The sequence below is a fragment of the Dermacentor variabilis genome, chromosome 4 (genome assembly GCF_050947875.1).
Source record: "Dermacentor variabilis isolate Ectoservices chromosome 4, ASM5094787v1, whole genome shotgun sequence".
NCBI lineage: Eukaryota > Metazoa > Arthropoda > Arachnida > Ixodida > Ixodidae > Dermacentor > Dermacentor variabilis.
Genome location: NC_134571.1, coordinates 1,198,579 through 1,225,670, shown reverse-complemented (window position 1 = coordinate 1,225,670; position 27,092 = coordinate 1,198,579). Strand labels below are relative to the sequence as shown.

The 27,092-nt window shown below is 44.6% G+C and overlaps 1 protein-coding gene across 5 annotated transcripts in view; it reads left to right on the top strand.

The window, feature by feature from the left end:
- Positions 1–27,092, top strand: part of Hip14 (palmitoyltransferase Hip14) — a 172,023-nt gene that overhangs the window by 63,146 nt on the left and 81,785 nt on the right. For all 5 annotated transcript variants that reach the window (XR_012827224.1, XR_012827223.1, XR_012827222.1 and 2 more), the window contains exons 7-11: positions 5,012–5,151; positions 15,494–15,594; positions 18,444–18,568; positions 19,093–19,249; positions 20,051–20,134. Coding sequence is in view for 2 of the 5 variants with exons in the window: in XM_075687928.1 (XP_075544043.1) it covers positions 5,012–5,151; positions 15,494–15,594; positions 18,444–18,568; positions 19,093–19,249; positions 20,051–20,134 (607 nt within the window). In the remaining 3 variants the exon portion in view is untranslated. The remainder of the gene's footprint in view (positions 1–5,011; positions 5,152–15,493; positions 15,595–18,443; positions 18,569–19,092; positions 19,250–20,050; positions 20,135–27,092) is intronic.

Genomic DNA, 27,092 nt, shown 5'->3' with positions numbered 1-27,092 from the left:
CGTGTGCCCGGTCAACAGTGCCGAGAAAGATCTCGCTAAGAATGGGTGCGACCTGAGAGCCGATGCAGACCCCCCGCTTCTGAATCATTATTTGATCATCCCAGATAACGAACGTGGAATTTAAATAGAAAACCAAGAGTTCGAGAAAAGACTCAACCGGGTCGCCACTATCATTTCTAAACTTTAACTCGTCGTTTTCCATAATGCAATCTTTGATTGTCTTATCAGCTGTTTGACAGGTTTATATGCTTGAATGTTCCTTCTGTAAGAAACAAAATATCGGTGAAACAGGACAATCAATGAACGTCAGGTTAAACGGACATCGTGTGAACACAGCAAGAAAACTTCCCAAAGCCGTCGCCGAGCATTTCAACCAACCAGGTCATAACTTTGATGAACTTAAACTCTACATTTTACAGTCAAATTTCCATTCTGAACAAGAAAGAAAATACAGAGAATCATACCTTATGCATAAGTTCAAGCCATTGCATCCAATAGGCATAAACGTTACAAAGGGAGCTTTAGAATCTATTCGCTATGCTAAATTTCAAGCTGTAGGCAACAACTTTTAGTTTGGTTTCTTAGCGTTTATTTTTTCCTTTATTCCTTTTTTTCCTTCTCCTTTCCATTTTTCTCTTTATTTATTTATTTATACCATTTCAGTATCTTCCTTTTTTTTTTTTTTTTTGATGAGCACCAGTTTCTGCCGCTCCTTCTATTATCTCTTTCAGAGACACGATAGCCTACGACCACCAATGAAACAGGTAATAGAGGGCTGCTGTGCATGCCGTTGACATGCCGGCTGACACAGGGGTGTTGAGATGTGATTGGCAGACAGCCAGTTCCCTGGCCTCGTGCACAGCACTACTTTGTTCTCAATTTGACACACTAACACATCTGCGCTCGTTGCCGCACCCACCCGATTTAAGCCCTCTCCCCTTTAGAAGAACCCCACCTATATACACCGTGGCAAGGAAAGCATATGTCACCTTGAAGAAGACAAGTCCACTTGTCGAAACGTTGGCTCCTGCTTTCATCACCTTGTTCTCATGTTGTTCATCATAATCATATTGTGGTTTTACCATGTAATACCCCAGAATTAAAGGGTTTTTTTTTTTTTTTTTTTTGTCAATGTCATCTGGGTGTATATCCAGCAGTGCAGAAAACTGGCTGGCATGGCTTCATTGATTCGTAGGAGCACATGGAAGTTTGCCTTTCTTTAATCACTTGTGGGGAGCACACACATCCAGGAAAATTAACGCCAAACTCGAAACCTTCTACACTGACACATTCCTACCATCCTTCGACAGTCCTCCCATCGGAGACAACTGGGTACTTTACCGAGACAAATTGTGTGCGCTAGCAAATCAGTACGTCCCGCTAATAACAGTCAAAAACGATAAATAAAACCCCTGGTTTACAAGATCCCTCCGGCAGCTTAGAAACAAAAAGAAACGTTTATACCGCACAGCAAAACGATATAGCACGCCTTCCGCGTGGAAGCCATACAAAGATTTTATAATAACTTACTGTTACACAGTAGAATCTGCTAAACAAGAATATTTTTCTGGTGATTTACCTTCCCTTCCTAAATCTAACTCTAAGAAGTTTTGGAAACTTGTATCCCCCGAACACGATCTGCAACAGATATTTTGCTAGATGACAATGATGTTCCACTTTCAGAGAGTCATTGTGCCTCGGCATTTAACACATTCGTTTCATCTGTTTTCACCCGGGAAGACCATTTTTGACGTTCCATATGTACCCGATTTTGTCTTCCCATATATGGAACCGATCGAAATAACTGCCAAGTTTATAATACTTCTAAATAAAAACCTTAAATTATCCACTTCAGCCGGCATTGACAATAATAACTCTAAAATTCTTAAGAACACTGTCTCTGTTTCTGCTAACATTTTATACCACCTTTTCAGGCAATCTTTAGCGACAGGTCAACTTCCCTCCGATTGGAAAATTGGTAAAATAATGCCTGTTTTTAAAGCCGGTGATAAACATGCTCCTGAAAGCTACTGTCCAATTTCTTTAACTTGCATCTGCTGCAAACTTCTTGAACACATAATCGCTTCTCATGTTTACCGACACTTAGAATCTAACAGTTTCTTTTTTAACAACCAACACGGATTCAGGAAAGGTTTCTCTTGCGAAACCCAACTACTAGAATTAAGTACAGAACTACTTTGCAACATGAACAATAACCTCCAGACTGACTGTATTTTTCTTGCTTTCTCAAAAGGCTTTGATCGCGTCGCCCCATTGCCATCTGATTTCTAAATTATCTGCCCTTCGATTAGACTCGCTAACCTTATCTTGGCTCCATAACTTCCTTTCACTCCACCAGTAGTTCACGGTTATTAACAATCTCCAATCCTCCCTTTCTCACGTAACTTCAGGCGTACCGCAGGGGTGCGTCCTCGGCCCCCTATTTTTTTTTAATCTACATAAACGACTTGCCAGAAAACATTTCTTCCTGCATGCGAATCTTCGCTGACGATTGCATCATATATCGTCCAATAACCTGTGCCGACGGCCACTTAACGCTGCAAAACGACCTTTACCGCATTAACAACTGGTGTAAAAATAGCTTATGTTGCTGAATACAGAAAAATGCAAAATAATCTCCTTCACACGCAAGCAAAACATTTCCAACTACTGCTACACCATTAACAATTATCAATTGTCGCAGGCATCATCTTATAAGTACCTTGGTATTCATTTCACACCCAACCTCTCCTGGTCTCACCATATTACCACCATATGCGCAAAAGCTTCAAAATCTTTAGGGTATTTACGTCGAAATTTACATAAATATCCCACTCACGTTTGTCAACTAGCTTATCAGACCTTCGTTCGCCCACACCTTGAATTTGCCGCATCTATCTGGTCCCCCTACCACAAATTTAACTCACATGCTTGAAATGGTTCAGAATAGGGTCGCCCGTTTCATTTCACGCAATTATGACAACCATAACAGCATAACGCAAATTAAACTCAATCTTTGACTTGGACCCCTTAGTGCTCGTCGCGACACTGCCCTTTTATGCCTTTTTCACAAATACGCATACAGCAAGAGACCATTCCCACTTCACCTTGATGCTCGTTCCATTACATCACGTCGGTTGTATAATCACTTAAGTTTCACGCGACTATATGACTCACGCCTTCAACTCATCTGCTCTTCCTCGCACCATACGTTTGTGGAATGGTCTTCCAGACAACATTGCATCCGAACCAGACCACGATAGTTTCTGTCAACTTCTGCACTCTTTCATTTCGCAATAAAAACTTGCCACTAGTTTTTCCAATTTTGTTTTACTTCCGGTGCCATGTTCTGTATACCACCCATGTATTTATTTATTTGTTATTTTGACAGCTTTAAGACCAAAGACATCCGTCATTTTTTGTACCACTGCACGTGTTTTTTTCTTCTTTTTCTTTTTTAGTATCCCACTTTGTGCCTGGCTGCATTTTTTATATTGATGTTTTTACTGTGCACAAAATTAGTTCCTGCGCTTTTATCATGCCCTATCGTTGTGAGTCTTTGAAACCCTGCCAACTGTTCCTGCGCCTAGAATCCGCATATTTGGCAGTCTATCTTTGGTTGCAGTTTCTTTTCTTTTTACTGTTGTCATTGTGATTGGTATACTTTATAGTTCTTGTGTGCAATTTTGCTATATAAATAATGCCAGCCAATATATATATATTTTTTTTGTGTTATCCTTTTTTCCACCCAACCTTATATTTGCCGTCATACCACATTATCGATTCCTCTCCTTTTCTTTGTGTTAAATTGCAAATTTCAGCTGTATGTTTGTACACTGACAAGTTACTTTGCACTTTTATTACCCCCCTTACTCAATGCCCTGTCAAGGGGCCTGCCTGTAAGGTATGTTCAGTAAATAAATAAGTAAATAAATAAATAAATAGATTTTCTCCCGTGTACTCACGTTGTCATGTTAGCAAGTTGTGGACGCGTCGAGAGCTGGCTTAGACACGGGAGAGGCACACTACGCCCTCTCCTAGTTCTCCCTCGCAATGTATGCACCCTTCCCCCTGACTTACAGGAAAAAAGGGAAGGGTGCACCCTTCCCCCTGACTTTGCGTGAGGAGGACATTCCTCTCGCAAAGGTAAAGAGGTAGAAAACAACATCACTCGGGGAGGCCCTTTCTCTCAGGCGCCAGAACTCCGAACCTTTCGGATACGGATACGTGCTGCAACCTGTGAGTGGCCTCATTTGCTTGACTGTCCCACGCAACGAGGCAAGCCTATTTGTTAATTATTACATAGTGGACTTTCCTCTGCAAGTGTTCCTTATTGCTTGAAACAATAAACATTGTTAGAGCGGACACCGCTGGTTGCCTTATTCGCTCGAACCCAACGTAGCTGCGGTTACACGCACTACGATGTGGGGAGTACCACAGAACGACCTTATTTGGCTAGATCCGTAGCTTGCATTCAGCCCTAGCCTCATGCAGAGCGTACCCACCACACACTGGACTTAATATATTAAGGTGGTTTTTGCGTTCTAGAGTCCTGAATAGCAGCACGGTGACGATCGTCGAACCTCGCAACATACAGCTGCCTTGCATCTACGTCATTGCCAAGATGCTGCCAGACAACTTTGCATTTTGAATAACCGCTATCGCTGCTTTGAAACTATTGAAATCATTTAGAGCGAGAGCTCAAGTTGACAGGGATTTATGATTTAAAGGAACACGACAGGAAGGAAAAAGACAACTGAAAGGTCCCACAGCACTGGAATGCTTTCTACACTTCTTCCTCTGTATTCGAAAAGATGACAAGCACATAAAAATGCCATCCATGTAACCTGCTCAGTGTCATTCCAGCTGTGGTGGTCACACTTCGATGAGGATGGCAAGCACTAACAAGTTTATGGTTCATATTAAAGAAACACAGCCAATTGTTCTCTCGAACCTTATTCACTGCTGTTCTGCTACTGATATCATTTTTTCTTTCTTTTTCTTTTTGCAGACAATAAAGTATTGGGCCATGTTCACCTCTCCATTTGTAGCCTTCTATGCTGTTGGCCTCGTCTTCGACAGCCAAGAGACCTATCTAGTCAAGTTTGGTCTTCTATTTATTATGGGCCTAGCCACCATGTTCCTTTCCAAGTGAGTCAGCATGCAGGTCTTTCATCTGGCATCCTTCTCAACTTCAATGCTTTGTTTTCAACGAGTTTATCATTGTAGCATTTTGCTGCATTGATCTTACATGAACCTCATAGATACAGTTCATGCTGTTTTGTTTTGTTTCTCCCAAATTTGGCTTTATGAGGCCATGAACAGTGTAATATATTGGTGCTGTTACATTCATGTTAGAATCTCTTGCAAGACTGTATAGTAATCACAAAAAGAGTTGGCATTTGTATTTATGAGCAATGTTGTAACAATTTCATACTAAAAAAAAGCTGTTAGGGTGAAGGGAATATTCTATGTTTCCGAATGTAGGTGATGTCCAAATCCTCGGCCCAAAAGGTGGTGCCCTCTAGATTTAAAATACAGTTCCTAAAGGCAATGTTGTTGCAGGCTAAATGTGCTGGATGCAATTGTAGGAGCCGAAAACATTTCATAAATGTCGCATTTTGGACACCATCTGTTTGATTGAATGGTATGCTATTCGGTATTTACTTCAGATAAAATTTTGTGGTCGAACCAACTTATAACAATATTCAAGTGCCATGAAAATTCTATTGTTATAACTGATAATTGTTGTAACCGGGTTGCATGAAGAAAAGCAAGAAAGGGGGATGATGGCAGAGCTGTTGTGAAAAAATTGCAATGGCAGGGAAGCCAGTGCCCCTCCTCACCACCTTGCTTCATCCGGCTGCTGATTGTGTTGACTCGTTTAAATGGTCAACTCTGCTTCCTGACTTCCGATCGCGTGTAACAAGGTGTGGCGGTCAGTGTTCAAGAATGGCACTGCTATGGCAATTGCAAAGAGGGGTCATGGGTGGCAAGTGACATGCGAGCTCTGCCGTGGCGTCTCCTTGGTGGCCCCAAAAGGGGCGTTTTAATGAAATACGAGAAGGTTGCTGCGTCAGCCTCTCAGCTTGAGAAATCCAGAAGAAACGCTGGGGAGAGGTAGCCTCAAGCATCTCGCCATGTACTTCTCACTGGTTTGCATGAGAAAACTTCAGGTCCGTCAGCCTTGCTTGCTTTACACAAAGCTTGCCTACATCTTTCTCCAAGGCATCCAGGTGCTCCATGTATTGCAGCGGAAGGTCCCTCACAGAAACGAATTCTTGGAAGGACTGAATCATTTGCAGGGCCTTCTGTGAGGACAACCTTGAAGCAGCCTGCCCTACCACAACATCCCTCTCATCGTTGCCATCACTATCTGATGCAAGGACGCTTGCAACGATCACCTCATTGGTTAGAAGTTCTGATGTTTCTAATGCATCGTACACATTGTGGGGATTGTGCTATGCCCCAGCACCATTGCGGGGGCATTCACCTGTTCTGTTGTCCCTACTCCTCTCCCACTTTCCACTCAAGACAGTTGTTGGCTGTAACACTCCACTCGGGATAGTTTGCAGTGGGGGCATAGGGGGGATGGCTGCTGATGGTTCCTCCTGATGGGACTGCAGGTCTTCTCTCCTGGGAGTGCACTGAATACATACATGCTTTCCTCTCATCCCCCGGCCCCTTTGTGTCTATGATTTGAGCTCGTGTACGGTGCCTTTGGCTGTACTGCGAGCACCGTACCTTGTGCTGATCCTTTCCGGACGCCAAGCGAAAGTGCAGTGCCAAGTGCTTGCGCGTGGTCGAACTGCACCGAGCCGCACTTATCGGAGTCCCAAGCGCAAGGAGATTGTCCAAGCTCCTACCAGCTGGCCCATTGGTTATTGTGAGAGCAAGCAGCATAGCTTCGGGAACTTTTCCTAGTGGCGTGTCATGGGAGCCTTTGCTCTCACAGCCATGTGTTATAGGTGCCCCTGTCAGTATTTTTGCCCTTGGTGAGAGAGCCCTTTGGTTCCCACGAAACCTGGGACCGGGCATTGTGCAGTGTTGGGTGCCGCCAGGGACAATAAGCTGTTTCCGCCAACTCTGGGCAATACTGTGTTCTCTTGCGTGCTTAGTGCTCGGTAGCCCATTTGTGGCCTGAGTGCGCGCAACAGTCGCTAGATGATGGCTGATGCGGCTCTGTGGCTTGCTAAGCTTGAACCCGCTGTGGTCGGTACTCCTGTGGGACCCTAAGACCCCCATAACATGTAGAAATTCTTCCAGTCCTGAAGCATCCTCCTCAACTGCAGACCAAAGTTCAGGCATCACTTCGTTGATGGGAGCTTCACAGTCACTGCTGCTCGGACAAAGCACGCTTTCCTAGAGCAGCTCCACACTGTAGAAGTGTTTACTTCATACCACACACCAAAGCTAAACTGCACGGCCATCAATAGAATGATGTGCAAGTCTGATTGCTCCCTGCTTGTCCATGTGCTCATGTCCATCAACAAGACTAAATTGTTTAGGATGCACTGATGATACATGACCTTAAATTGGCGATCGCACAGGCGTCCATGGGTTGTAAGCCTGCCGTCGTGTTCGGTGGCAGGAAAGAAAAGTTAGTGATGTCTCACTTTATGAATGCGGGTTATGCGCAAGCATATGGATGCTGCAAACATGCACAGCGAGCACTGTGGGGTGAAAAAAAGCACAAACTGAAAAAGTGCGAACACAGTTGTGGATGCGACAATCATCTCGATGGTGCGACGCCTGATGTGTCATAGCGAAAGCACATATTGCTGCATATGCAGAAAAGAGACGCTGTGAACTTGCACAGCGAGAACTGCGCCATCGAAGCGCAAACAGAAAGGGCACGAACGTGGCAATTCTTTTCTCCATCTCCAGACACCTTCCTCCTCCAGCACTCGTTTCCTTCGTGAGGAGAAACATAATCTCGCCGATTTGACAGATGGGGTACCTACATTTGCATGTCAAAGGTTCCACACTTGAGAGCTTAGGCATCGAGTGGTGGGCACTACAATTATCTAGGATGAGTGCCCCGTTTCTCCTGGATCGCTCCATATTCTAGCAACCTTAGTCAACACATGTTTATAAAGAACTATCTATTACGGGGCAAACTTGTGACCAGAGCTAAAGAAGATGACTCTGTCCTTTGCGCAGCGAAGGTAGTCAAAAAACGTCCCCTGCCATGTGTCACCGTCCTTGATGAAATTACACGTGGTCATATCCCATTGGTGGGGCAGCTCCTTGGTGGGAGCTTGTGCACACGAATGCACGCGGGCTGGCAGGCAGGCGCATTCCGCGTGTTGTGATGGACGCTGGTGGTATTTCGCTTTATTGCAATGCTTGCAATGTACAAAGTGATCTGTGTGATACTTGAATGCAGGCTGCGTGGCACTATCCCCTCCTAATGCACATCGTCCTAATGCTTAAGAAAATAATATACAGTGTACGTGTTGCAGATAAGCTAATCTGCATCACGGACGTCTTGTTGGGTACTCCTTCTATTTATCTGTCATAATAAGGTTTCATGCACGCAACATGGGTGCGCTCTGTGGGGTTGCGTTGCCTTGAGTGTTCGTGTCCAGCAGGCTTGACTTCATAAGTAAGGTCACTAAGTCAGTGAACTACTTCATGAGACCCAAATATTGACAAAGAAGTTTTTTTGGACAGCCCACGATGTCATACTGTGGTCCATATCCACACTTTGTCACCCGGTTCATATAGCGTTTCGCGATGTTGGTGGTTGTAGTGCCTTGCATCTATCCGCATCAAGCAAAGCTTCCAGGCCGGTAACAGCTTTGTAAACAATGCTCTGCCTTTCTTTGAGGTCCTGTACCCAGCCGCCACCTAGCTGAAAGTCCACATTTTTGAATAGGGCAAACTGCTTTGTCTTTGTGGCCACAATTGGCCCGGCAACGCGCAAATTGATGGCATGGGCACCGAGAAACCACTCGTAGAGGGCCTATTCCACCTCCTTATAGGCACCTTATCGAATGCTTTGCACCCGTTGTCTACCGAGCAGTTTTCTTTGTTGAACTTCTCTGCTGAGCGGATGAGTGTTGACACTCTCAGTTGTGATAGTCCGTGTATTTTCAGTAAGTCAGACACTTTTTTACCTTCTTTGTAACCCTAATGATACTGCACTTTGTTTCCAAATTTATAGCAGTGTGCTTTCCTTTCATCGGCAATGTCGTGCATTGCCGATGATCAGTGGGCGAATCAGCCATCTTCCATTTTGGCGGAGAAGCCACGTGGCCAGGAACGACTTCTACACCACCAACAAAGACGAGCAGGAACAACTTAATCCATGGACAGAACTGTGCAGTATGAGGGGCCAGCGAGCAATCTGGGAGCAATGCTTGTCAGTGCAGTTGGTGTAGTCCATTCGTGTTTCGGATGTTGGCGTGGTATAGAGCTATGGGCACAGCCCATTTGTGTTCGGTGTTCGAAGGGGTGGAAGGGCGACGAGAGAGATATGCGCTAAGCTGGCGATGCAGGGAAGGGAGGAAAACAGGTTCTAGTCTGTGAGTGTGTGGTGGCTACTGGGGCAGCGGATGAGGATGCAGCGTCTTGAATCTTTCAAGAATTTTGCATTCCATTACCTTTCGGCGCAGACAACCAGCAGCCAGACTTCATCGTTATAACTGATAATGCAGCATGAGGGCATTGTAGTAAGCAAATTATTTCACTATAGAAAACATACAAAATTTGACGGTGCAGCAGCTTTTTATTGTTATAGCTGATCTGTTTTTAAAACCGGTATCGTTATTAGTGGTTCAGCTGTATTTGGGATGATGAATGTCGCTTTGAAAGTGTACCGGCAACAGTTTTGGTTTCCATGAGCAAGTTGCATTACCATTGTCATGGCTCATAGTCAAGACAAGCCAAAAACTATGCCACCACTCATCCACATCTGCCACCTATGGATTTTTCAATTATCAAAGTTTTGGATTCTCTACTGCATCTTTCTAAATTTTCTGAAATCATTTGCGCACACGGTGTTGTAAAATCTGAAATGTGCTGCCATTCAGGTTGTCCTCTGTATCCTGTTTCCTAGGCAACCAAACTGCTACTTGCCAATACCTGGCAAAGCAGCGCTGAAAAGGCCTAATAGCCAAGCCAGTGTTGCCATTACAAAAATTTGCCAAAACTGTTGCGAGAAGTTTGCCGTTTATCGAGTGGCTAAATGGTGATTGCGTCCGAGATTATGCGTACGGTGTAGACTTAGGTCCATAGAAACGGCATGCGGGACTGCAGGCGATCGTGGGCTATTAGCTGTAGACTACAGCATGCGTTCAGTTCCTCTGTGAAATTGCTGTGCACTTGCTGTGCACTTGCTGAGGTACAAAGCACTAAGCCTAAACTGTGCCGTGAACGTCGCATGCAACATCAACATTCAACAGAATCGCAGAGAGTGGCATGCACCACGCCTTGTGCCGCACAGTGGGCAAAGGTGAAACGCCACCATCGTTACGAAAAACAAGTACAGTGGAACCTCGTTTCTGCATTTTCGAAAAAAAAAATGACAGAAAAAGAAAATACTAACCGGGAAAACGTGTGATCCGACGTAACTGAAAAAATTTGACAGGCTCAACTATTGTTGACATCCACATAATGCGAAGCATCGCGCCGGCCGTTGCGGCACGAGACGCAGACTGGCCTCAAGCTGGTGGTGATTCGCCGGCCTGAGACGCATTTTGTTGTTTTCCTATTGTGTTGCGTTTTAAGGGGGCGACAGGAGACCGAAACGAAATCAAGCTGATGGGCGACGCCAGATGCCACTGAAGCGAAATGTGATGCCCACATCGTGCCGACCGCAGCAGGCAATGGCGGCGTGTTTGGATTATCACCTACTAAATGTGTGCAGTACACTACCAATGGCACTGCGGGGCCATGCACTGTAAAACAGATAGGTGAAGGTGCTTATCACCATAGGTTTGGTGGTGGTAGCTGTGAATGCAGCGTGTGACGACCCACGCGGAGGTTTGCTGGTGCTGGAATAAGAAATTTCACATGCGCCTCGCGCCTTTTCTTGTTCACATGGGGTCTAGTGGCCGTAAAACGTATACGATCGCAGTCTGCAGCAGGGAACGGGGTCGTGTTTCGAGTATTGGCTAATAAAAGCATATGCTACGCTTCCAACGGCAACACGCACTGTGAAACAGATAGGCAAAGGTGCTTATCGCAGTAGGATTGGCGGTGATAAGCTCTTGGGAAGCTTTGATTAGGGTAGCATGGTCATGGTGCGTTGGAAATCGAGCAGCAGAAAGGACGAGTGACGGTCACGAGAGGCAAGGTACCTGAGTGACCATCTCTTTGTGACCTTATGGAGATTGAGGTATGCTCCGGTGCCTTTGCATGTGCATTCACCTGTTCTATTGTCCCTATGCTTCTCTACTTTCCGCTAACAGCGGTTGTCGGCGGTGGCGTTCCACTGACGATGGTTTGCAGTGGGGGCGTTCGTGTTGTGTTGGAGCCACTGCCAACTACCTGTGACATGAACGCTGGTCTTCTCTGTAGGAACAGCACTGGGCACGTTGTGGGGAGCACCCGCCTCCATTTCCTCCCGCGTACCCGCGGCGTCCCGTTCGCACGTGGCGACGGGTCGCGCCGGCGTAGACATGGGAGAGAGGCACTACGCGCCCTCCCTTTCTCTGTCTCTCTGATGACGCGCGTACCCCTCTTCCCCTATGCGGCTCACGGGAAAGGGAAACGTATCCGGCGGGCGAGGAGGACTTTCTCTCGCAAAAAGGTAAAAAAGCATAAGAGCGCGCCACCGGGGGAGACTCGCTCTTGGGACGCCGACACCTTGGACCGCCTGCACGACAGCACCTGCCGCCTCCCGTGAGTGACCTCGTGTCTGACCCACCCAGACAACGAGGCAAGCCTATTTACTACTATTACTGAGAGGACGTCCCTCTGCGAGTGTTCGCTATTGCTAATAGCAATAAACGTTGTCACCGTTGACACCGCTGGTTGCCTTATTCGTCCGAACCCGGTGTAGCCGCGATTCCCGCGCTACGGGTTGGGAGTACCACGAAGCCACTGCGTGGGGCTAGATCCGGAGCTCGCCTTCAGCCCTAGCCGCACGCAGAGTGGAACCCCCGCAACGTAAACGATTTCCTCTCGTCCACCGGCCTCTTTGTGTCTCGGGCTTGAGCTCGCATACAGTGCCTTTGCCCGTATGGCAAGCACTACGCTGTGTTGATCCTTTCTGGACGCTAAGCTGAAGAGCAGTGCCTAGTGCTTGCGTGTGGTCGAACTGCACCGAGCTGCACTTATCGGAGGCCCATGCCAAAGGAGATTGCCCACGCCCTCGTGAGTTGGCCCATTGGTTATCGCGAAAGCAAACAGCATAGCTGTGAGGACTTCTCCCAGTGGCGTGTCGCGGGAGCCTTTGCTCTCGCAGCGAAGTGCTATAGGTGCACCTGTCTGTAGTTTCGCTCTTGGTGCCGGGGCCCTTTGGTCCTCGCAAACCCTGGGACCGGCCGTTTGTGCAGTGTTGGGTGCCACTGGAGATAATGAGGGGGTTTTTGCCAACTCGGGGCAACACTGTGTTCTCTTGAGTGTGTTGCACTTGGTAGCACCTTTGTGGCCTGACAGTGCATGCAGTGATGCGCTAGGCAATGGCTGACGTGGCCTTGTGGCTCGATAAGCGCGAACTCGCAATGGTCAGTACTCCTGTGAGACCATAGGGCCACCGCTATAACTTTAGTGCTCCAGCTTTGGGACGTTCACATGCTTTGCCAGCTTGCATCAGTGCGGCTTGCTGTGTGGTTCTGTGTTGCTCCCGTGTGGTAGTCACATGCGCTCGGTGAGTCACATTCTCATGTCTGAAGTGTTGCTGACTTGAGTTGGTGGCAGAAAGTGCTAGGTAGTGTCTGCAAACACATCTCAGCCCGTCTGTACGTACCATAGTTTGACACGGCACAGCACTTGGCTTTCCTCCTCCATCGGGGGCATGGGATGCTGAGTGTGCTGACTCACGGTGGAGAAAATGAACTAGGAAGCTTACCAGAACAAGTATGCGACCAGTATGGTCACCAACGTGGCAACAAGGAATGTCAAACGCAAAGTCATAGAGGCTGAGACAATCTCATGGGGGGCGGCAATGGAAAAGAAACCTGCTATGGGCAACTACCTAAACGGGGAAAAATGAAATCAGGAGAGAAATATTTTAGAACTCAAAGGGAAGCTCTTTACTCTTTGAAGCGAGATCAAGATGCCTTAGAACACATATATATAAAGCGAGGTACAACAGGGAGGAAGAAGTGTGTGCTTGCTCTGGTAGAGCTAGGGAAACGATGGAGCATGTTTTATTAGAATGTGAAGATACGTGCTCAGTGGTCGGTTCAGGCTCCTCTGGCCTCCTTGAAGCCCTTGGGTTTAAGGATAGCAGGGGTTGAAAATAAACATGCCCACAATGGAGACTAGTAAGAGGTGATTGGAGGTTTGTTGGCGGAAAAGTATGGAGACCACAAACAACGGAGGCGTACACAAAGTTCCCAGCAGTGGTTCAAAAAGTTTGATGCTGAGAATTCTTTTTTTTGTGTGTGTTCTTTCCTTTTTCAGAAATATAGGTAGGACATTAGGCAAAATAAGAACAAGAGCTTGGTGGCGCTACCCACCACACCGTTTCAAAGGGGATGCTCTAGCATCCACCTGTCCGTTCAAGTGCAGTGTTGTACATATTTTGTGGCATAATGTTTTAGGCAGTAAATGCATGAACTATCCTGGATATCTCATGTTCCTGAAAGAGCTGTCAGGTTTTTTGGCCCCGTGCTAAAAACATGCAGGTCTATCGTCACAGGCCGTTGTGTCATGTCGTGAAGCCTCCTTTTTGGGCAATTTACCGACACTGTGCAGGGGGATCTATTGTGAGCCCACAAAGCTGTATGTGAACAAGTTTTCCACATTTGCAGATGTGTAAACGCAGTTAATCAGACGGGCAATGCACTCCTCCCCTGTCTACTTCCTGATTTAGCCAGGCATCCGCAGGTATTTTAGAAACAGATGGCCAAATGAGTGCTCTCAAGCACTTGTCACATTTGGTTTTGTTTATCATTCTTTGAGGTACATAGCCTGTTATGTAGTAAATAATTACTAAATAATTACTGTTAAATCTCGATATAATTGGGTGGATAAAATTAGCAATTCACTTCGTTATATCAAAATTTCGTTATATTAAAATTCGACCTTTTATGCAAATAAGTATAGTTGCCAATGGATCTTTCCTACGTGGAAGGGGCCGCATAATTTTCGGAATTATTGGGCAATCAGGAAAAGGAAGTTTAAATAAGAAAAAAAATTTCATTTTGTTTAACTTGAAAGTCGTAACGAAAGATAAGGTTTCATACCGTGCCAATGATATCTTCACATCATCGGTGCAAAATGAAGCCAACAACGCTTTCACATTCTCTCCGACCCTGTAGCTGATAGTATTATCTGCAGTAGGATGACGCTATCAAGAAAAGCGCCAGCAGCAGGGCGTGAATGCTTCTTCTGCCTCTCGTCAACACGTCTCCGAAACTTGAGAATACACAACCTCCAGCACTAAATGTGCGAAGACAACTTACGTTATGACACACCATCTCGGCACGCCCATTCTTTGCACATGCTGCAGATTACATCTAAATAAGGCACGCAGACTGCTTATGCGCTCAGCTGCGCTGACATCCACGCACTGTCATGACCATGCTAGAAAAGGAGACGCAAGCCAACTTGCCCCACTCCCTCTCCTATGTGCACTTGATGCTTGCTGCACTCACCTCTTTTCCCTCGTGTGAAGGATGCGCTCATCAACCCCCCATCCTTCTGTGCTCACCCTTGGACGCTTTCACTCACACCCAAAGCATACAGCACGCTGGTCGCGATAGGATATTATCTAACTTTAACTTTATACAGAACATGACATTGCTTCACTTTAGCGGTCACGTGATTTGAGAGTTGCATCTGCAAGTAGCTGCATCATTTGTAAAGCGAAGCAAACATCTTAAGGATTTGTCACACCTCTGTATCATTTTGGCTGTGCACAGCTCGGGAACTTTTCAACTATGCTTCACTGCACTGTTTTCATGGAAACCTGCGATATCTTGTGCTTGTGCCTCGCACCACCACACACCTGTTGTGTGACATGGTGCCACACATGACACACAGTCCCATGAAGACCTCTACACTTTCTTCTGCTATGGGCAAAAAAAAAAAAAATAGTACGAACAAGCTAAAGCGCAATGTAAACTCAGTAGTCCAACACACCCAAGACACCCATTCTGCTACGCATGGATAAGAGCCGCCTCTGCCCAAGTAGTAGGGGCAACTGAACTACTCCTGTTTCTCATCCTTGCGCATTCATTGCTGTGTGGCGTAGGTCACAGCACCTATGTATGTTTTTATCAAGTGGCCAGTGCTTTGTACATACCCAAGGCATTTCTGTGCGTGTGATGTGCTGTGATTTCAGATACTTGGTCTCTACATTTTGTCATTTCAGATGTTTATTTGATGAACGCACTATGAATGTTCTCCCGATGGCTGTGTACCTGGCTACTAAATTCTGGATGTATATCACGTGGATGACAGACCTGTGGCCTTGTATCCTTCTTGTTCTCACGAATCTACAATACATTAGGTAGGATGTAGCAAAGAGATTATCTGTTGCTTCATAGATGTTTAAAACTCATTAGTAGAAAACCTTACTGTTGTGCTTTTGGTCTCTTTCAGTTTGGTCTCTCTTGGTTTACACTTATCAAAGCAATTGAAAAAAGTTTGTTCTTGTGCTTGAACAGGAGCCATTTATGGCTGGTGTTACTACACTACTGGAGTCTTCGACTTTGCTCAACTATGTGAACCAATTTTTCTTTTTTGCAAACAGAGAAACTGCGAAAATGCTTGAATGGTATGACACTCCAGAAAGACAGGTTTCTGTGAAAAAAATCTATTGTCCTTACTACACAACCTGTAAAAAAGAAAATTGTTTACAGGCAACATGCAGGCGATTTATAAAACCAATTATGCTGAAAAAGAGATATTTAGAATCTGGCACATATATGGTATTTGCACAGGTTATAAGCATAGATAATTTTTATCTGGGCTATTGTAATTGGGGATGTGTGTAATAATTTTTTTTGTGCAAATTTGAGGCTCCAGAAAAGAAAGGAAGCAGTCGTCAATGAACTGCTGAAGTATGAAGAGCAAGCTAAAGCCCTAAAACACAGTGAAGTGGAAGACCTGGCAAACAAAGCGGCGCTCCTGGAAACATACCGTATGCTGTGAACGGAGTGCATAGCGACCATGAAAGCTATGTCAGAACAGGGAAGGCAGTACACAGAGAACTGGCTGCTACTGTCTACTGTTACATATTCGTTAGATGTCAAGCTACAGGTTTCTTTGGGAAAGCAACATATTGCCTTTGCCCTGTGTTAGAGCCGTGAGGAATATACCTTGTTAGAGCCATAAGGAAACACATTGCTACCATTGAGATGAAATGTGATTTCGATTAGGACTTCTTGCAGCACTGAAAAAGAAATTGGATGTGAAATCCAGCTTCCGAAGGCATGACATGCTTCTCTTTGATGCGGTACATGTGAGGGAAAGAATATGTGTAGACTCAAGAATGCTAACCTACATTGGCCTCATTGACTACAGCGAGGGTAGCGGGGAAACATCTACGCTGGCCAACCACAAACTTTTGTTTATGTTTTGATCCTTCGAAGAAAATTATTCACAATTTAGTGGGGTGTTTGCATTAAGGAGAGCGACAAAGGGAACTGTTTTGAGCCAGTTGGTGCTGCAAGCGATAGCGATGTTGGAAAATGAAGGTGCAGTTGTTGATGGCATTGTATGTGATGGTGCCAGCACCAACAGAAAAATGTGGACTGAGCTTGGTGTCAGTGAGAAAATGGACACAGCCGAACACTTCTTTGAGCAACCTGTGTCTGTAGAGCAAAAGGTGTAGGTACATATTTTCAGATGTGCGGCACGTCTTTAAGTGCATGACTGCTAAAGCAGCATCTGCTCAAAGTAAAACGACAGTGGGTGAAATGGTGCTTCCCTGTAGCTGTCTACAAAAAAAATCTGAAAAATGCTGGTGGCTTGAAGGTATGCCCGAAAGTAACAAACCGCCACCTAGACCCCCCAAACACAGACCTCATGTGTATTAAACTCACAATGCAGGTGCCTAGCCAATCTATGGCTTTGGCCATCAACTGAGCCGAATGTGTTCATTATGCTGGAGATATGGCAGGTACTGTGTAGTTTACTGAACCTATGGATGACCTGTCTAATGCAGTGAACAGGCGACATCCACGTAATGGAGTGCACAAAAGAAAGGCAAGGACATCCCTGTGACGAGGCAATCGCAATGGCTCAACGACTGGGAACGTGATCTCAACTTTGTTGTTGTCATCAAACAAACATTCCTGACTCCGTTAACAGCTGAGGGCCTCTGAGTATCCCTCTTATCTTCGTTAGCCCTGACAGAACACCTGCGAACAGAATGCGGTTTCAAATATGTTCTCACTGCAAAATTCAGTTAAGACCCTGCAGAACGATCTTTCGGAAAAGCCTGACTAGCAGCAGGTGAACCCTGACATGCCGACATTCCTTCAGCTGTACAGAACGCTCGCCGTGTGCACTCTGCTGAAGCTGCCTATGTTTGGCAACTCCGAAGTGGGAGAGGAAGAACCTGATCTTAATTTTGCTGCCTTTAGAGCTGCATTCATGGATGAGAAACTAGACCGGTCGAACCTCCTAGACATGCTCAAAGCAAAGCTGGACGGGCTGATTGAAACTGAAGAGTGAGTGTGATGACAGCGTGCGACATGACCACAGCAATGCCGCTGTTGTTGACGCCATCCTGTACTATGTAACAGCGTTCGTCAGCCAAAAAATGATGAAGCTGCTTTCCTGTGCAAACAGCACGCAGTCTCTTTCAGTCACAACCCTGAGTAGGCAGGAGGCAACGCTGACATTCTGCAGGGCCACAAGGTGCTCTCACGCACTCGAACTCAGTTATTCGAAATGCTTCACCGTGCTGATTTCTTTTTTAAGAGAACATGGATGACTGTGATGTGTTCTGGGGCATCATTGAACACATTCTCTGTAATCTTTCACTGACTTTCCCATGCAACAAGCACAAGGATGAGGCCATTGGAAAAATGCCGCAGTATTGCGTTGCTATGCGCATGAAACAACACTGCCTCTGCAAAGCAAGGGACAGTGTAAAATTGTAGCAAGAGAAAGAAAAGCTATCAAGGCTGTGTACAAACTTAAGTCCAGAAAATACTGTGCACATTTGTGAGTGAATTTCTGTGTGTGCCTATGGATTTTTGTCATATAATTATGCATGTGGCTAAGTGAATGTTGGTTTGAAGTTATGCAAAGAGGCTATATTTTGCATGCTTTCTTACTCTACCCAGTAGAACCTTGACTTGAGCTTAAAGATGTTGGCACCCTTTGGGTCAATGTGGGCTTTGTGATCTCATCTGTGCCACTGTTCTACTCTTTCTACAAGTCGTGGCGGGCAGATCCAGGCATCATCATCGCCAACGTGGAACAAAAGTACAGGGTGAGATTGCGGATGTGTGCCTGCCTCATCGCCCATGACCAGTCACTTGCCAATCAGCCTGTTATTAGTGCTTGACACCTCAGATGCACAGAGCATTGTTACCAACTTTGTGTCGTTGAAGACAAGTGGAATGATGCTTGGCAGACAGCAAACAGCAGCAGTGGAAAATATAAAAATGCACTCTTTTTACATGCTGTTTTGTATGTCACTGTCTGCACGTCCTGCATGCATGTCATGTGTTCTCAGTAGCAGTAGCTATAAATTGACAAATTCTGTGCTGGAAGCTTAATTTTTTTTGTGCCAGAAGACATGAACTGGAGGCACGGTACTTAATGATTTAGCTTAGACTTATTTCAAGGAAATAGGCACAGATGCTTTTTTTGTGCATGATAATGATGCCAATCGACTTATTGATACCTGCTTATGAGGACAGTGACTGACATCTCAAAAGATATTTTTGGAACCGGGGTTGTGCCTCTTGTTGGTGGTATATGTGGACCTCTTTAAGAGGGCTTGTGACGCAGACGATAGTGGAGCTGGCCGAGCGAGATGGCTTCGACCCGGCCGTGTTCTGCAGCACCTGCCTTGTGCGTCGGCCACTACGCTCCAAGCATTGTTCTGTGTGCAACCACTGTGTGGCTCGCTTCGACCACCACTGCCCTTGGGTCAACAACTGTGTTGGTGAGGACCTGCATGCATGCACAAGATGGATGAGTTCTTGTCCAAGCAGATGATCTAAGAGTGCTGAGGCAGTTGTATTACATCTCCACTGCGGCAGTTTAAGGCCTATAATGTTTACAAAACCTACATTCCATTTCATACATAGCAGGCAATGTTACGAAGGCTAGGGAGACTTCTCCTACTGCTTGCATACACAACCAAAAAATAGTGTGTCACATATGAGGGCCTTCATCCCATGATACCCTTTGTCGTTTCATTGACGCCATTACATCTCCATCATGCTGTCATTGTGACTGTGTCGTCATCATACAGTCATTGTCAGGCCATCACGGTCATGACAGCGATCGAGTGTCAGCAAAGTGCGCCTATCCCCGAGACATGTTGCATGCTATATTCAAAGTAATGGAAATCTTACAATGGGGGGGACCACTAGGAATTTTAATTAGAGTTGTCTTCAGCAATACAGTGTGTTGCTACATTGCTTCAATGCTAATTGCATTAATGTTGACAGCCATCATTAGATGGGTTTCGCAGGAATCTTCTCATCATCACTTAGGCTACTCTACATACAATAAGAGCTTGAATGCACTTCGTCAAGCACCTCTGTGTACTGTAGCTATTTAATGAGTGAGTGGATTTGTGATGGGCTTCAATATTCACTGTCAAAACTTTGATCAGCCTCTCAGCAACTCTACAAAAATGCTGCAGTGAGCGCGGCGGTAAAAGTTTGCTTTGGTTGTTCAAATTGTAGAGTCTCGTCAGGTCACTTGCTAATGAGGATATTGATTTGTCTCTTTGCAGGGGCTGGGAACCATGTCTACTTTGTCAACTATTTAATTTTCCTTCTGGGCATGCTAGGCTGGTCATGGTATGGCTGCTTTGCATGTAAGTGCTCACCTTTGAGTTTGAGGCAACATTCTGAATCATTCACAAACTGCTTCAATGTACAATATTGTTTGATCTATTCAAACAACTTGCAGATAAGACAGATTTGACTTAAAACGGTAATAATGTTTATTGCATCACCCTACTGCACACATGACATAGGGAACAAGCAGTAAAAGCTGCAGGAAATGCCACCATGACAGAGACACATGCTTCCATACATTAAATGCAGTGCCACAGGAACAGAACAATTCGCCTTTGTACAATATAACCATGGGAAGGTTACAGCCAAAAAAAAAAAAAGAAGAAGGTGCAACAAAACAAGATGCGCTGTACCTTGAGTAGATGAATTTCCACAAAGCTCAACCTACGAGCGACGGTCAGGGAAGAGCATGATGCTCCTTCACTCAGCAACACATTTTACAGAATTTTTAATGCATAGCGGCCAATGCCTAAAGCCCGCTTGCCCGGCCAATCGTGAAGCGCTAATTTTAGGGCACATGTGCTGCTGCAGTGAAGCAATTTGAATTATCACAATTTCACTGCATATTTATGACAAAGTCGGCAAAGTTTTTCAAGCTTATGGTTACCGGAAGTTTTATTTCCAGAAGTCGGTCAGCCTGGACTGCTTACGCTTCACGGTAAGCAAAGGCGTTACGGGAGTCTCACAGTCCATTAAATGAGCCATTGCAATATCATTGTGTTGTGCTCCGATAACGTTTCTGATGAGGTCAAAAGCATCCATTACTCAAAGCAGTTGCCAGAGTCAGTGTGTCTTGCGGATTGTGTTCTTCTCCAGATGACGAGACAGTGTCATGTTTCTGCACGCTCTCAGTGATCTCAGAATCTGTCAATTCCTTGTGGAATTTCATGTTGACATTGATGTTAACGAAGTCATCGAGCTGAACATCAGCAGGCACAAATCCCTTGTCCTCGAGTGTCATCCACCGTGAAGCAATTAAAAGGTCATCTTTGGCTTCAGCTGAGCTAGTCACTGCTTGGGTGTTCCCAAATACAGAGTGCCTCAAGCAGTTCGATATGATCTCGTGCTTCAATGTGCTTTACGCACTAGCCACCATTTGCAGTGCCATATATAAGTTGATCTCTCCAATGCTATTCACAGCGTGTTTACAGGAGTTATTCAGAGACCTGGAGTGGGAAGAATTGGGGATAAAAAGTTAATGGAGAATACCTTAGTAACTTGCAATTCGCTGATATTATTGCCTTGCTTAGTAACTCAGGAGACCAATTGCAATGCATGCTCACTGACCTGGAGAGGCAAAGCAGAAGGGTGGGTCTAAAAATTAATCTGCAGAAAACTAAAGTAATGTTTAACAGTCTCGGAAGAGAACAGCAGTTTACGATAGGTAGCGAGGCAGTGGAAGTGGCAAGGGAATACATCTACTTAGGACAGGTAGTGACCGCAGATCCGGATCATGAGACTGAAATAATCAGAAGAATAAGAATGGGCTGGGGTGCGTTTGGCAGGCATTCTCAGATCATGAACAGCAGGTTGCCATTATTCCTCAAGAGAAAAGCGTGTAACAGCTGTGTCTTACCAGTACTCAGGTATTGGGCAGAAACCTGGAGGCTTACGAAAAGGGTTCTGCTGAAATTGAGGACGACTCAACGAGCTATGGAAAGAAGAATGATGGGTGTAACGTTAAGGGATAAGAAAAGAGCAGGTTAGGTGAGGGAACAAATACGGGTTAATGACATCTTAGTTGAAATCAAGAAAAAGAAACGGGGGCATGGGCAGGACATGTACTGAGGAGGGAAGATAACCGATGGTCATTGAGAGTTACGGACTGGATTCCAAAGGATGGGAAGCATAGCAGGGGGTGGCAGAAAGATAGGTGGACGGATGACATTAAGAAGTTTGCAGGGACAACATGGCCACAATTAGTACATGACCGGGGTAGTTGGAGAAGTTGTGGGGATGCGTGACTCTCGCGCGTCCCCTCATGTTTTTCCCGCACGGCGCGTCTCCTGTAATCCGGCTTCGCCGCGTGGCCTGGCGCCCGCGGCGGTCGGAGTGGTTGAGGCGCAGTACGAGAGAGGGTGCGAGTGTTGCGCTGCTAACGTCGCCGACAGGCGGGGTTACTTGGGCGCCGAGAGACAAGGCGCTTCCTTTTTCCCGGCGGATTGTTGAACAGCGTGGACGTCCCGCGCGCGCGCCGACACATGCTTCTGCAAGACCGCCTCGCGTGGCCTGCCTTCGAACGCGCCACCGTTCGCGTGACCGTACGTGCGAACAACCAGGCGTTGGGATCCAGCATGGGGCGAACATATTCGCTCGCTATTCAGTCGCGGTGAGTCGGACTTCTAGATTTGTCGCGCACCCATGGGCATGTTTTGTGGATAGCAACTCGGCTAGCAGGCATTGATCTATGAAAGGTGCAATAAATGCCCTTGTGATTGTTTGCACTACTGTGTTGGCGTTCCATTGTCCCAAGAGCATGGTTGAGATGGTTGAGAACCTCACAAAGTATGGGAGAGGCCTTTGCGCTGCAGTGGGCGTAGCCAAGCTGATTATGATGGTGATGATATAGGTTGATTCTCGTCTCTCGGCCAGTTTCAATGTTTTGTGGAGCAGAATGCACTGCTCTAATCTGCTGCAGTACGCACATTTCAGGCTCGCACTCACACCTTAGTGCAATGACTGGATCAGTGATGTACAATTTGGAAGGAACTACTTCACCTCTGTGTTCGTTAAAACCAAAACGATTGCGCCCATGGTACAATTTCACACAGTTATGTGACTAGACATTAACACGTCTAAAGAAAAGCGACACCTCACACAAACACATTATACAAGAATTCCGTGCTCTTCAGTACAAATATCAGAATAACATGAAATTTTACTCTGATGACTCTAAAACAAAAAAAGCACATAGGTGTAGGGGCTGTAATGGAAAATTGAGAAACAAGTATTCGATTACCAAGACATGCCTCTGTATTCACTACTGAAGTTTATGCTATATGGGTTGTAGTTAAAAAAATTATCACTGACAAACACAAAAATACAGTCATATGCACAATCAATCAATCAATCAATCAATCAATCAATCAATCACAAAACTTTATTCCATCCGCAAATCTGTTCTTTTGTGAAAGATGAGGGCTCGAAAAAAAGTGGATCTATCCACTTGAGAAGCTTCAAACCCCTGTTTACATGGCATACAGTGAGAGCGTTGGAATACAAAATGTTTGTACACATTATACAATGATAATTCCCTAAGGCATTCATGACAATAAATCCATCGATGCTTTATACAATTTTAACACTGCGGAAAAAAATAACTAGGAAATCTTGAATAAAATTATACATAATGTGTAGCTTTTGCACAAAAGAAATTCATCTATCGTTCGCAACAAAAAAATGCCTTGATTGCACAGTTCCCAGTTGTTTCTAATTTCATTCCGTATTGATGAAGTTCGTTTAACAGCTTTGGAAACGTGTGACGAAGCATTTGTTTTGTTAACATAAGGCATGTAAAGGGTATTTTCCAGATATCATCACTGCATGAATTATAAGACCTTGTGAGTGGTGTCAACTCTGAAAGTGTACGTAGAAGTCCGTCTGAATACTATTTAAATTTTCTGGCTAGATTTAAAGCATACAATTTATACACAGTTACAAGATTGTATTTTATAAATAGAGGTTTTGTGTGCGCAGTTTTTTCAATGCATGCAATGTGACGAAGTGCTTTCGTTTGTAATATAAGTAGCTGGTTCAGGTTCATTAGCGTGTGAAGATAATAGCTTTTGTTTTAGCTATGTTAATTTCAAACGAATTTATTATGCTCCACTTGTGTAGATCGCGGAGAGCTTCATTAATATTACTTTGAAGAGTTTCATAGCGATGACTGTGAAAAAGAATTGTTGTATCATCTGTGTAAGTTACATACTCTGTGCCATGGTTACCTTGTGTAATGTCATTTATGTAGAAATTAAATAGAAGTAGTCCAAATATGCTCCCTTGGGGGACACCTGAGGAAACTGCTTTGCACGGAGATAAATTTCCCTGAATGCAAACACATTGCATTCTATGTTGCAGGTAGGATGTTATAAGCGTGAGCGGTGTGCCTCTAATTCCATATAATTCAAGTTTTTTAGTTGGCGTTAAGTGGTTTAGACGGTCTAACGCCTGCGAGAAGTCGATATATATACCAGCTATCAGGCGTTCTTCATCGAAGGCTTTTAGAATGATTTCTTTTTGCATGACAAGGGCAAATTCTGTAGACCTGCCTTTTCTGAATCCGAATTGGGTGGGGCTAATCAAATTGTACTTGTTGACAAACCCAATTATTCTAGCGTACATAATTTTTTTTCTAAACCTTTGGAGAACATTGGCAGTATGGATATTGGCTTGTTATTTGATAAGTTTTTTTTTCTCCGCCTTTGAATATCGTAATAACTTTTGCTATTTGCATTTTCTTTGGAAAAACACCTGTCAAGAGAGCTAGATTATAAATGTGCATGAGCTGTGGCAGTATGATGTCAAGAACGTACTTTACTGGCCTGAATTGAATGTTGTCAACATCAAACGTTAAGCTGTTATTAAGAGATTTGTACACATTATTTATTTCGCTCTCAGTTGTGGGATTCATATATATGCTCGTAGAATTTCTCGAGATCCCATTTACTGCCTCCGTAGAATGAGAGCTAGTGACTAGATTTATGAAGTAGTGATTAAATTCTTCTGCTAATTCAGCTCCTTGTTTAAGTTGATTGTTCAGTGTTATTTCATGAACCTCTGCATTTTTTGGTAGCTGATTTAGTAGCTAAATAATTTTGCTCCACATTAAGTCCAATTTCTGTTTTCTCCCGATATAGAAGTAACTGTAGAGACAGTTTCGGTTTGTATTCCATAATACAGCATTAGTTTTGTTTCTGTGTGTCCGAAATGTGTCCCAGTCATCAGTGTTATGCGTTTGGAGGAACCTGTTAAGAAGCTTATCTTTATTTTTAGTCATTTTAAGGCATTCCTTATTTATCCAAGGTTTGCACGCTTTTTTACTTTTTTGTGTATGATATATGGAAATGACTTCCAGTATGCATCAAGAAATAGGCGCAAGAATTCGTCATATGCATCATCAGAAGTGCGAGACATGTATTTATTTTTATAAGATGATTGCGAAAATTCTGCAATGTTTTTTCGCAAATATCTTGAATTCTATTGGTTTGTGGTAATGTCCAACGGTCTTGATTAAGCACTTTCGCCCAAAAAAAAAAAAAAAACATAGGTAAGTGATCACTAATGCTTGATGCCAATACACCACCAGTAACTTTGTGCTCTGGTAGGTTTGTTATAAACAGATCAATTGATGTATTCGTTGTCTTTTTCACTCATGTGAAATCTCTAATCTCATTAGTCGAACAGTATGAAAATAGCATTGTCTGTAACTTGTGTTGAGCATTTCAGTAATTCAGCATGTCGATGTTAAAACACCCCCAGTATTAGTACCAGGTCGTTTTCACTTGCATAGTTCAATAAACCTTCCAAATACACAATGAATGTATCCACAATTCCATCTAGAGGGCGGTACATTACAGCTACAATATATTTCTCTGATACAATAGCAACGCACTTTGCATCATGTGTTGTAAATGAAAATTCAGGAAGTAGGTCACAAGTAATGCACTTTTTGATATTCAGTAACACTCCTCCACCACGTTTATCTTGGCAGTTTTGACAAAAAGTCTGGTAATTATCAATCACTATAGCATCGCAGTCCGAATTAAACCACATTTTGGTCAGCATAATTATGTTGAACTTAAAACAAGATTGGTCCAAGAAGAGGTTTAGCAAGTCCTATTTGTGGTAGGCAGATCTGGTGTTTAAGTGGAAGCACGTTAGTCCAATATCATTTTCGGAAGGTGCAAGTCTGTTAACGTCTTCAGGTTGCAATGCCATTATGGATTGGAGTGATGTTCAAAGGCGTGACGCCATTCACTCAAACTATTTTCGCTATGTCACTTTCAGTGCTTACGCGAAGTACTGTGGACTGTTCGTCCTTTCAAGCAAACATCTTTCCATCCCTTGTCCATACGAATTTTCATTGGCATGCCTATTACTGATTACCATTCCAACCAACTTCTTGAGAGTAGGGCAGAGATGCTCAATAACAAATGCTGGCTTATTACTTGAGTGACCAATGTCATTAGTCGAGAGCCTAGTTTTCCTTGCTTTGAGCAGAAAGGCGTCACGCTTTGAGCACGTCTTAACTCTTTGAAGGTCAATGACGTAAATATACAATGTTGCGAACAAGTCCAAAAATGGTTGATGCCATATATTTACGGCACCATCTATACGTTTAAAAAGCACGCAAATTTCCTAACTTTTTCTTTTCTATCATGTGGTGCCACTATGTGGGAATACAGGGAATCTTTTTTCGCGTGCCTCCCGCTCTCTGTTCTCATTGCATGGTTTGTTTTAGAGCTACTTTGCTCCCACGCGTGTCTATACTACCGCTCGTGCATTGGCGCGCACGCAAGTGGGCAGCGGTTTTGGGTTTTGTTCTGCGGGCGATTTCGGCTTCTTGCACTCGCAAAAGTGATGGCTATCTCGTTACTAATCGCTCAAAGGGCGACCGCTTGTTTCTCGCTCATTAGACAGTTTTAGTATAGCGTACGCTATTCCATTGCGTACGCTAAAAAATAGCGGGTCGTCACTGCGCATGCGCTGAACGCTAAACGAAATAGCGGGTATAGCGGGCGTACGCAACGCAAACGAGTTAGCGTTAGCGTTTTTGCGGGGTTTGCGGAGCTTGCGGGAAACATGGCGGCGGTCCCGGCTGCCCACTTCGAATTGAATTTGGCGTTGCTTTTGTAAAATGCACTTCGTTCGTAGCAAATGACTGTGTAAACGGCTTTCGCTTAGTCTCAGGCCGCTTCGACGACAGAGTATTATGGATAACCTCGTGGTGTTTTCGAGATCGCTTCTCGTTTCGAA